We start from the raw sequence: 11999 nt of genomic DNA, 5'->3' as shown, positions 1-11999 counted from the left end.
ACATCTGTAAATAGTTTTGTTCTTGTGTGGTTAAAATATTTTTCAAAATGTCGTTAATAAAACTTGTTTCACAAATTATATACTGTACAACAAGATCAGTCATGAAATGAGAACAATGAGAAAATCTGTGGAAAAAGAAGGGCTGTTTATTTTTCTAACTCATACTTGATTCAGAATACAACTATGGCTTTACCTCCATAGCTCCTTAATATTAGCTGAATCGTCATATTGTCAGTCACTGGTTACTGTCAGTTAATGGCCTGTAAATATGTAAAAATGAAAAGTTGAACTTTTTCTTTTTATGGTTGTCACCACTGACCTCTGAAAACTGGTTTAAAATAAATATGATTTGTACAAAATTATTTTTTTGTGCAGGATTATCTGAGCCCTGGAGTGTGGAAGAAAAAACATTAAAATCATCTTTGATGCACTTGTATTTTTGTATCACAGCAGAAAAAGAATTACAACTAAGTTCTTTAAACAAAACCGGATTTATTGAACACAAACTGCAGCAACTTTTAAACAACTATTTTAAACAAAGATATTGCACACAAGACAAGAAAAGTAAAGTGCTGTTTCTTTAAATTATGAAGTAACTACTTACAAAGCGAAAAACAATGCCGTAATACAATGCTATGAACAAATAAATTATCAATAATATGAACACAAATAACTATAATATATACATATAAATTGCTGTGAAATAACCATCTTAAAAAAGAACAGTGTAGGGATGTTTGTGTTCTACTACTGCTTATCAGGAATTTTGTTGACAAGCTGCTCAAATAAGCTTAAAAACCTGTCCATTTTCGCCTCACTCTCCTCATGACGTTGCTGTTCCTTTGCAGACTCCTCCTTCAGGAAGTCCAGCACAGGGTTCTTTCTTTTTTTGGGGGGTGGTGAGGATGGAAGCAGACCTGCTGCCCGTTTTGAGGAAGATGCAGTGGTTGGTGGTGGGTCAGAGGCACTTCCAGCTGATGCAGGGCTGGGGGCTGATGATGTGCTGGCCTCTTCCAAAGTGTTCTGAGATAGATGGATAAGATGGATACACATGTCGATTACACACGACTAGTCTTATCATACACACACACATCAACATCATGGTGCCAGGTACATCAATGTATCAATGTATAAATATAGATTACCTCTGTGCTTTCCGCCTGAGTTGAGGGAGAGGACACTGGTGACAGCGGAGGGTTGATTATGTTCTGAAAACAAAATGACAGTTCAGATACAGATCATCAGGTAAAGGAGTGTGTTAACACATCTCCAGCCCAGGACCTCTAGGTCCACTGACTGGGGGCCGAGTAACCACCAGTAATAGCATGAGCTAACTATAGGAAGAATGACTAGGGAATGAGATTGTGCTTTCCTGTGAAACTTACCATGAGGATTTGTGTGGGATCTTCATAAGATGCTACCAACACTGGAGGCTGAACTGAAGGTCTGGCCCCCAAAGCTGCATGCATGTCTTCATAGAAGATCCACGTGGCTGCTGTGACTTCCCCACAGTCAGTCCCTGACCCAGTCTTGGGAGTTTTGAGGTCCTGCATAAATCACACACGCACACGCACGCACACACACACACACACACACACACACACACACACACACACACACAGGATAAATACATGGGAAAGTTTTTTGCTAAGCATCATCTCTTCAGCAGATAACATTACCATTTCTTACCTTATATTTCTTTTTGAGGTTTTCCCATTTCTTGGAAACCTGTGCTGTGGTCACCTTGCCCTCCAGGTCCAGTTCTTTGATGAGTTTCCTGTAACGTTAACAGAAAACAGGGATGAATAGTAGTTATGTTAACTATGGTAAGGACCCAAACACCCAAAAATTTGGCAAGTAGATAGCTAGATCACTCACTCCCATAGCGCTTTAGCAGCGTATTTCTTTTTGGTGAAGAGGTCCTCCTTGCTAGTCCGATACCTTATCAGGTGTCGGACTTGATTCGGAGTCCCTGGAATGAAATGTGTGATTACCGTTAGACATAAACGTCCTTTGCTTGCTAACACAGCGTTCTCATAGCTGACGCTTCTGCCATCAGTACGAAGTAACATACTTGTTGCCTTATTATCATAATAATGTGAAATATCCGACAAATTTGCAGGCAATATGAGGGCTAATGACTAACGTTAACGTGACATGGAGCCGACGCTGAACAGCTGTTGAAACGCCGACCGTTAACACCGTTAACACCGTGAACAGCGTTGACAGCGTTGACGGCCCCAGCACTAGTTATTACAATACTTTTTTAAAAAAGAATACGTGCGAAATAATACTTACATATACTTAAATACTTACATTTGTAAACTTTCTTCTCCGGGTCCTCTCGCTCTCCGGGGGTCGCCATTGTTGTTTTGGAAATGGAGCCGCAAAGCGCTCTGGGAAATTATACCGGCCCTCGCTCGGCGAGTCAGCATCTGATCTCCCTCGCTCTGAAGGGCGAGATTCATGGCCCCTCCCCCTCGTTATGTCCACTACCCCTACACGCAAAGATGGATTGGGACACCACTACCCCTCACGGGAACGCGCAAATGTAGGGGGAGGGCTTAAAAGTAGGGGTAGGGGGTGTATTGGGATTCACCCTAAATGTTTCCTCTGGGAGACAGAAACATCTTGTAGTGAATGTCAACGACTTCACTTCGGCGCCAATGTTTCTTCTTCTCTCTTTTTTAGGGAGCGTCACAAACAGCGGTCAGCGTTATACTGACACCCTCAGGACACAGAGAGAACTGCAGCTTATAGGCCCTTTGCCTCGTAAACCAAATCCACCCAGCTCCCAGCTGGTTTACGAGGCTACCTCATATTTGCTGAAGCCATCGACATTATAATTACAATATAGAGTATATATACCATCATACATAATATATAAACAGTATATCATACGTCTATGCTGTCTATGCTTCTTCTTCTTCTTCTTCTTCTTTGGGTCAGACAGGTGGTACCAGCTGTGAAGGTGCATTACTGCCACCTTTTGCGCGGGAGTGTGACCCAAAGTTTATGACATCCCCTGAAATTCTGTTTCTGATGCCCATCTCTTTCAGATACTTGAGTCGATTGCTGCTCTCGTTGGTTAGTCCCCATAAACTCTCCTCTGTGGAGGCAAGGCATTGTGCTTTCGGAGTTTCCACTGGTTGAAGAATCTCATCTTGATACGTGCATAGAGAGTGGCAACCTGACATTAATGTGTCCATCAATTAAAATGTTGTGCACAGTTTGGTTTTATCACCATCACCACAGTGAGTTTACATGAAATGTTATGTAATTTGGAATCAGACTGATCACGCTTGACAACAGGCTGTAGGTTCATCAAACTGGTATATCATGTTGACATAGAGTCTTTCCAGGATTCCACCCTCTGTTTGCTGGGATCAGACAGCTCCAGAGTTTCGTCACTCTGAACTGGATAAAGACGGGACAGAAGATGGATGAATGGTCAGTTTGACCCGGTGCATGTTTAACTATCCAGAAGAAGTCCGAAACCAAAGGTAAATCCTAACAAGCTATTGTGGCAGGATGGGTGTGTTTAGTGTTGTTCTCAGCCTATTGGCTGGGGGCGCTATAAAAACCCCTTGTACGTCTGTATTGTTCTCTGGTTCTTGCACTTCCGGGTTGGCTCTTGCTGGTAGCGGTGCTCTGTAAGAGCAGGTAAAGGCTTGCTTCCGTTCTATGAAATATAATATCGTATTGGTCCTGATGAAAGTCATGTCTTGCAGTATCGCGATGGCTTTGGGGGAGCGCGTCAAGCGTATGCCGCAGCAGCTGTAGGTCGGGTGCGTGGTGGTCCGGTGCTAATTTGAGCATTTGCCCCGCTAATGGATGTAGAAGCGGTATGTTGTTGTAACTTTCTGTTTAATCAACAGGTGTGCAGGCTGTAACAAACCCTTCTTATTTATTAGGTTCTGCCCTGTTCGAGCCCCATTTCCAGCGCAGGCTCATCACGGCTGTCTTTATATTTGTCCGTCCTGGAGCTGCTGTTATGTTAAATGTTTATCCTGAATCGTGTCCTTGATACGGTGGTGTGTTGGTGTGGGCCAACCCAACCGCACACGGGACTTCTGATGGAAATGAAGCGCTCGCCTCTAAGTGTATTTCAAAACGATAATTTAAACGAACTCAACTAAGAAGAGAATAATTATTGTCAACTTGGAACCTTTGTACTCCTTTTGTCAACCGGTGAACCCGTGTGTCCTTTTGTGTCATTGGGAAAACTGAGGGGAACAACTACAATCATCCAAATTGGCCTCACACACCCACTCTGTTGCACTATGTTTGTTGTATGTATTTCATACTATCTCCATTAATAACTATTCTATGAATATTTAGACCAACGGTGTGTTTTACCTCCTACAGGTTCAAGTAAGTCAATCGCTGGGAAAGTCTTTGCAAAGGTTCTCTTAAACAGACAGAATAAGGTATCAGAGAGTGTCCTGCCTGAAAGCCATTGTGGTTTTAGGACTGGTTGGTTAACAGCCGACACAATCTGTACTTTGGGTCAACTGCAAGAGAAGGTTTTTGAATAACAGCAACAGCTGTACATTGTCGTCATAGACTTTTCTAAAGCATTTGACACAGTTGATCGAGCTACACTGTGGGAGGCGCTCATAGTCTATGGCTGTCCTGACAAGGTCACAATCATTCTCAAACAGTTCCACGACAACATGTCTGCAGTAGTCTCTGTTGGAGGGGACACCAGTGCTTCCTTTCCAGTATGTCACGGAGTCAGGAAGGGGTGTGCGTTGGCACCGATCTTGTTTGTGATATATCTTGCTGCAGTTCTGGAGTTTGTGGGTAGCAGAACTACGAAAGGAGTGTACATCAGGTTGCGATCAGATGGTAGTCTCTTCAGCCTTGCTCGGCTACGAGCTGCCACTAAAGACAAAACTGATCTGTGTGAGAGAATTGCTTCATGCTGATGACTCTGCCTTGGTTGCTACAAATCTACAAGATACAAAAGAGATTACCAATCTATTTGTTGAAGCAGCAATATGCTTTGGTTTGCGAATAAATGCCTCCAAAACTGAGCTTCTGTAGTAACCACCACCGCACCAACAGCCTGAGCAACCAGCCGTAGAGGTGAATGGTGAGACCTTGAAAACAACTGCCACTTTCACCTACCTAGGGAGCACAGTCACCAACAAGAACTCATCTGAGGCTGAGCTTGACCGGAGAATTCAAGCTGCCTGTAAGGCTTTTGGGTCACTACAGCAGCGACTCTGGTCCCGACACGACATCAAGCTCTGTACAAAGATCAAAATCTACAACACAGCTGTATTGCCATCATTTCTATATGGCACGGAAGCCATAATCCTCTATCGCTGACACATCAAACAACTAACATGTGTGCAACTTCGCTACATCATGCACATTAAGTGGCAAGACCGTGTGTCCCAGATGTCGAATCACTGGAGCGAGCGGGAGTGGTGGGTGTAGAAGTTTTGTTGGCTGCAGCTCAGCTACACTGAGCTTGACATGTCTTGAGGATGCCTGATGACCGCCTCCCCAAACAAGTGTTCTACATTGAGCTGCAGTATGGGAAACATGAGCATGGTGGTCAGAACCTTCGGTCCAAAGACGTCCTTAAGCGTCACATGAAGTCTGTTCAGATTGACAGCTATACTTGGGAGCAGCAAGCTCCAATGACCGTCCATTTTCACTACAGTGGAACAACCCACTCCAGAGGCGATTGCTCTAAGACTGCAAGGGAAGCTCAACTTCCCCTACAATGTTAAAAAATAAGTGGCTCAATATTTGCTGTTGTGTGTACATTTCATTGATATGTGCTACAACACGTTCATCTTTTGTTTAGAATCAGCTACTTATCACAGGTAACTGACTCGGCTTTTTTCTCACTCACCCTCGCAGCGGCATGGCATTTTAAACAGTTGGACGCCGGGCGTCAACTGGGAAGCTGGAGTGGGTTGTTCCACTGCAGTGAAAATGGACGGTCATTGGATAATGCTGGGTTTTGTTCTGCCTATCGGACGCCAGGGGTCTGGGGCTGACCCGGACGCTGGGCTTCTGCATGGTGATTGGATGATCTGTCTGAAGCTTGATTGACAGCAAAATGAGCAAATCAGCAAAGTAAAAAAAATGCACCAAAGGCTTCTCAAGTTTTTCATTCTGTTGTTCTGAGTTGATCCGGAGGCTTTACTGATTCTCAGAGACTATGTGTTTGTGAAAATCAACTAGAGTTGTGTTTGGAGACTCGTTAAGGTCACTCTGCAGTTTCTGCCCCCATCAGCAGCTGCAGAGCTTTTCCCCTGTCACACGTCACTCACACTCAGGCGGTCACACAGCGCTCTGGCCTCGCGCAGCAGCTCCAGCTGCTCGCAAGCTGCACACAGTGGCAGACAATGTGAATGCTGTCGACTGGATTTTGGCAAAGCCATTTGATAGTCTTCCTTACGAAGAGAAAATTAGCGTTAAAGTGCAGGGCAGATCGTCTCCTAAGACTGAGCTGGTGCAAAAGGTGGGGAAAAGTAACAGGTCTTTTCAGCTGTCCTGGTCTGACAAGGTGAGCAAGCTGACTGGTAGTGCTGCCACCAAAAATGTACTGTTGGCCATGCCTCTTGATGAGACCATCTCAGGGATGTGTTGTCTGGTCAAAAGTGGGCTTTGAGGATATGTTTAACTTTGACAGGGCACACAAAAGACGTGAAAGCTAATAGAATTTACATACAAATAAACAGACCCATGTTACAATGTAGGCTGAAAATGAGCTTGCCCTCCTTGGAAGACCAGCAGCTGCCACTGCCTCAGACAGGTCCAACTGGTGTGTTGTTCTGCATCAAACCATCAAAAGTGCTGAAGAGAAAAGAAGAACTGATTATCTGTCTGCTCACGATCGCCGTCACACTGTTCTAAGTGCCAGTGATTTCACCTGTGGCAAATGCGGGCGACCATGTAGGTCAAGAGCCGGTTCGATGGCTCAGCTACGTGGATGCAACAGATAACAAACAACACTAATCATCAAAACACCTCTCCACCTCACTTGTCCTCATCAAAATCGATGGACTGCCGAGGATGACATAGACGAAGTCGTTTTTTTCCAAAAATACACACGTTCAAACATTTTTTTAATTGTTTCAGCACTTCGTTACTTTTGAAAGACCAACATCTGAAACAATAGTTTTAGATCACATTGAAACATATCATTTGAGTTTTGCCTTGATTCTTTTCTGGGCTAATCTAGCATAATCTGGCATTTCTGACACCCTTTTACCTCCAGTTTGACTGTGGGGTCAGACTGACCCGAACAGTATCTCTGTGATATAAACATGCAGGGGGTGGTTGCAAATATGTGAAATGACCCATTTTCATTTTATATGTTGATTACACTAATTAAGTCAAGTAGAAGAAGTTTCATACTGAAAAAATAATTTTAAATATTTTTCCGAGATGTTCAAACTTTAAAACGGGTCAATTTAACTCGTAACATAATAGGAGAGTTAAACTGTCCTCCAGTGATGGATATTTCTTTACATATGAAATCCTGATTTTGGAATTTGAAGTTACTGAAGAAGAAAATTTAAAGTTGATCAAAAATGTCTTTAGATTATCAGGATAAAATAATAAAGATAAAATGAAAAACTTTAAGAAATACATGCCCCCAGGATTTAAACCTGAACATTTCTAACTGGGGAAGACCATGAGAATCCTGTTTAGACTAATTTGTCATGTAACATTTCTGCAGTTTACTCATGTTTCGATTTCACTACTTATCAAATAAATTTATTGTGGAAGGTCTTTGGAAAATGAGTCTTGATATAAGAAGATATAAAGATGAATGTGTTGATTGTGTCAATATTTCTGACTCAGTTTTACTGAGTCAGAAATGTCAGTAATGACCATGGAGCAACCCGGGGAGACAGACTGCATGATTGACCCTCAGGCACGCGCACTGCTCGTCTCAGACATAGGTCACAGCTTGTTATTCCAGTGCGCTGCTGCCCCCTGCTGTTCTTCTCCTGTACGTACAATTCAGAGCAGTTTTGACTTTTAAATTTCAATTTAGCAAAAAACAAAACTTTACATTTCGTAAACACATTATAAAAAACTTCTTAGTGGAACTGTGTGTGTGTGTGTGTGTGTGTGTGTGTGTGTGTGTGTGTGTGTGTGTGTGTGTGTGTGTGTGTGTGTGAGTTGATCCATTTTTTCCTGATCCAGATTTTTTCCTGATTCCAGGGTTTGTGCTGATCCAGGATCTGTGGTCCAAAAATGTGCATTTCCTCATTATGAATGTGTGTGTTCTGTCCTCTGTGTGTTTGTCCTGTAATGAACTAATCACCTGTCCTCCCTCAAAGTTAGCTGGAATGGGTTCCATCAGCCAGCAACCCTGAACAGGAGACAACGGACAGACAGACAGACGATTGGATTTTGTTAGTTCTGTAATAAAGCTGTTGATTGTGATAATTTTCATGCATTTCGCTCTCAGTTCGTCACCCGTGGCTTTGAACATTTCTATGAAAACCATGTTTCAACAGAGGTCAGTGACCTACTTGTAATAGAAGGAGTCTTGGAATTGGAAGTTTGCAGGTTTGATTCCCACTGCGGACAGGTCGCCACAGGGGTGGGCAGTCCACTGCTTCTGGAATGTGTTGCGTACTCTTGGTTCACAATGAATCAGTTAGATGAAATGAACAGGGCCCATTTTCGAAGGGGACCTATCTTGAAAATGACAATAAGAGAACTGCAGTCGTTGTCCCAAAGTAATTCTGAATCTGTTTGACACTGGAATTGTATATTTAGTTGCCTGTCGGTTTGTGATGAGACTGAACCTGCACCTGGCTGATTAGGTCTGGTTTTTTCATGACTAAGGACATTTATTAAGGACAGGGAAAGTGTTGCATGTTAGCTGTGAAGATCGATGATACCGAAGGACGGGTTAGAGCACTGAGCTGATAACTGACCACTTTATCTTGAAGTCTTTTGCTGTTGATAATCCAGAATCTTATCCTGTATTTTACTTGCATTTCTTTTCCAATGGGTCAAGGTTATTGGAATCAATGTACCAGTAAGTTCTTGTAGAGTTCAGTTTTCATAACACTGGAGAAAGTCTTTTCTCAGTTTTATCTGTTCTGATGTAATCTACACATGTGAAATCTCAGCCAGCAAGTTTGAACGATTTATTATTTCGTCACTTTCTGCTGTACAACTATGAAACAATGGACAGCAACACTGATTTAACTGGTCTTCTTTTAAAATTATTCCCAGTATAAATAAAGATCAAATTAAAAACTAAAAAAGAACCTTGTTGAAGGTGTAGTAGTTTTTTCAGGCATTTGCTTTCATGGGATCATGTATTGGTATATTTTCAAAGTCAAAGTGCAGAACAGCTGCAGCAGTTTTACATTTCAACGTTTATTTAATGCAAATGTCTGATTTTTGGTTTCGTGTTGAACATTGTGGACGATGCATAGATGGTCTTTAGTTTACTGCATTGCTTCACTCATGAACTGTGTCTTAATCTCTTCACCTACGAGCGTACCCAACGACCCAGGGTTTCAATCTCTGGCCACAGTCTGTTTGTCCATCCTCTCTATCCTGTAACCCCGCCAGCAGAAAGACCACTCCTCCCAGTCTGGTTCTGCGGGTTTCTCCCTTTTAAAGGGAGATTTTCTTTTCCATGAAATAACTGTTTTATTTGGACACTTTTTTTTTCAGAAAACACAAAACATCACGTTATCCACAAATGATCATTTTAATAGCTACTAGAACTACAAATGTAAGCAGATTTTCTTTATTTTGACAGTTTGACAAGTTAACCTACATTAAAATTTCAGTTGAAGCTGGATGGTTAACAAAAAAAGGAGAAAACGCAGCATTCCTCATAGTTCAGGCTTCTTCCAAGTCAACGCACCTTAAAAGTTCTTCAGAGAGATAAGAAAATATCTCTTATCTCACTTATCATGTTGCCTCACAGTTCTCATACACCCTGTTTTAGTGACAGAGAAATGCAATTTTAAATGGTTTAGTAATAAACAACAAACTCTAACTGATGGAGAAACATGTGAAGGGGAAGTAATGCAGTCAAAACAATTTGCCTGTTAATAAACCTGATTCCACATGAGTTTTCTGGTCGAAGACAGATTCCGGAAGGACTTAAAGTGTTTTATGATTGAGCCATAAAGCAGCTATATAAACCAGGAGGAGACTTTCGGCCGACTCACCGCAGAGCAACGTGAGGGTGAGTGCTGTTCAGTCTCTTCATCTAACGTCTGTCAAACCAAACAGAGTCATTCTCTAATGTATTGGTGTGATTGAATCAATGAAACAAAGCTGGCTTTATTCAAAGTCTGACCAATGGAAGTGATCCTGTACCGAAGTGAAGAATTCACCAGACGCCATCGAGAATGGATCCAAATTAATGATGTGATGTAATTTAAATGATGAAACTCATGAAAATGTAACAGAAATTTGAGCTTCAGAAGTTCATGTTTGGAACGATTTACCATTTGAATTAACGACACTAATAGTGAAATTTTCGGATATACTTGTTATTCTACACCTATAATGGCTGTAATTTCTCCTCATGAGTTGAGGATGTCGAGTGTATGTGTGTGTGTGTGTGTGTGCGTGTGTATTTGTGATAGTATCGAAGGGGAACGTTGAGTGTGTGATTTTTATGAGATTGGATGATTTCGCTGTGGTCAGGGTTAGGGTTCTTGACACTGACGTGTTGAAGGGGAGCCTGTTCATTGTGTTTCATGGTTGGTTTCTCCGTCAGATGAAGCTGTCGGTGTTGCTGCTGCCGGCCCTGCTGGCTCTGAGCTCGGCCAGCCTGAAGAACATCGTCCTGAAGAGCTCTGAACACAGGAGAGGTGAGCTCTTCATTCAGTATCTCTGATGTTCTGACACTGACCGGATGAACATCAATTCGTCTCTTTCATTCAGTGTCCTTGCTGAACCCGGAGCTGGAGGATCAGGTCCCTGAAGTGACGGGCTCCACTGTGGTGTCAGGTCCCCTCAGTCCTGTGGAACTGGAGCAGCAGGACGATCTGCCTTCGACGGTTATCTTTGGAGATAACGTGAACCTGGAATGGCTGAGCTGGCAGGGCTCCCTGCCCAACGGCGCAGTGGCCATTTACAACGGCTACACCGAGCGCACCGACTACGTCTGCAAGTTCAAGTGTGAGGCTGGTTTCTACAACCCGAGCCTAGGCCCCTACTGTCGCTATCCGTACGGGGACAGCGAGTATTACGCCCCCGAATTTGAGATCCTGGCCAACAAAGACAACTTTGAGTTCCTGGAGTGGAAAGAGGGTTCCTACGGTTCAGTGCCGCAGCACTCAGTCAGAACCTGCCCCGGAGTGGGCATCTACGTCGGGAAGAACAAGTACGGGCTGGGGAAGGTGGTGCCTCAGTTTGAAGCCTTCTTTTTGCCCTGGGAGGGGGATGAGTATTGGTATAAGAGCTACCAGGTCCTGACCATCAACAGAGACGCCTACACCCAGCACATCAGTGATGTGAAGTACGGCCTGGACGACGTGAACGTCTTCCAGTACCCTCCTGAGACCATGCGCATCTCCGGGGTCACCAACAACGAGTGCCAGACGGTGCAGCAGACCGTCACCATCTCAAAGACCTCAGAGGTGGAAACGACCTGGAACATCGGCCGTGCCACCATGCTCGGCATCACCGGCAGCATCACGGCCAAGATCCCCCTGCTGGGCTCCGGCGGCATTGAACTGAGCGGCGAGAAGACGCTGCAGTTCTCCAGGGGAACCACCGTGGTGGAGTCCCTCAGCCACTCTGTGTCCGTGCAGCTCACCATCCCACCAAACCACACCTGCAGAGTCCGGATGGAGGGACGCAAGCTCAAAGCCGACATCCCCTACACGGCACGCCTAAGCCGGACCTACCGCAACGGGGACACCCAGTGGACGTCCATCTCTGGGACGTACGACGGAGTGCAGATCGGGGAGGTCCGAGCCGTGGTGGACCGCTGTGAACCTGTGGTGGATGCACAGCCTTGTCCATGA

At 43.9% G+C, this 11999-nt stretch overlaps 2 protein-coding genes across 2 annotated transcripts; one reads left to right on the top strand and one right to left on the bottom strand.

The window, feature by feature from the left end:
- Positions 1-220: 220 nt before the first annotated feature.
- On the bottom strand, positions 221-2543 carry LOC115398323 (uncharacterized). The gene is made up of 6 exons (XM_030105028.1): positions 2317-2543; positions 1879-1972; positions 1690-1777; positions 1386-1547; positions 1146-1208; positions 221-1023 (listed from the first exon to the last, which is right to left on the bottom strand). The coding sequence occupies exons 1-6, from the start codon at positions 2363-2365 to the stop codon at positions 748-750; spliced, it is 732 nt and encodes a 243-aa protein (XP_029960888.1). The 5' UTR covers positions 2366-2543; the 3' UTR covers positions 221-747.
- Positions 2544-10744: 8201 nt separating this feature from the next.
- On the top strand, positions 10745-11999 carry LOC115398569 (natterin-3-like). Its single transcript, XM_030105403.1, has 2 exons — positions 10745-10838; positions 10912-11999. The coding sequence occupies exons 1-2, from the start codon at positions 10745-10747 to the stop codon at positions 11997-11999; spliced, it is 1182 nt and encodes a 393-aa protein (XP_029961263.1).

The sequence above is a fragment of the Salarias fasciatus genome, chromosome 12 (genome assembly GCF_902148845.1).
Source record: "Salarias fasciatus chromosome 12, fSalaFa1.1, whole genome shotgun sequence".
NCBI lineage: Eukaryota > Metazoa > Chordata > Actinopteri > Blenniiformes > Blenniidae > Salarias > Salarias fasciatus.
Note: the sequence above shows the minus strand (reverse complement) of the source record. Positions and strands in the feature narration are given on the sequence as shown.

Coding starts and splice junctions, on each gene's coding strand:
- LOC115398569 (XM_030105403.1), top strand. CDS start 10,745: ATGAAGCTGTCGGTGTTGCTGCTGCCGGCCCTGCTGGCTCTGAGCTCG. Junction 10,839..10,911: donor GAGCTCTGAACACAGGAGAG/GTGAGCTCTTCA, acceptor TCTTTCATTCAG/TGTCCTTGCTGAACCCGGAG.
- LOC115398323 (XM_030105028.1), bottom strand. CDS start 2,365: ATGGCGACCCCCGGAGAGCGAGAGGACCCGGAGAAGAAAGTTTACAAA. Junction 1,973..2,316: donor GGAGAAGAAAGTTTACAAAT/GTAAGTATTTAA, acceptor ATTTCATTCCAG/GGACTCCGAATCAAGTCCGA. Junction 1,778..1,878: donor GCTGCTAAAGCGCTATGGGA/GTGAGTGATCTA, acceptor TTAACGTTACAG/GAAACTCATCAAAGAACTGG.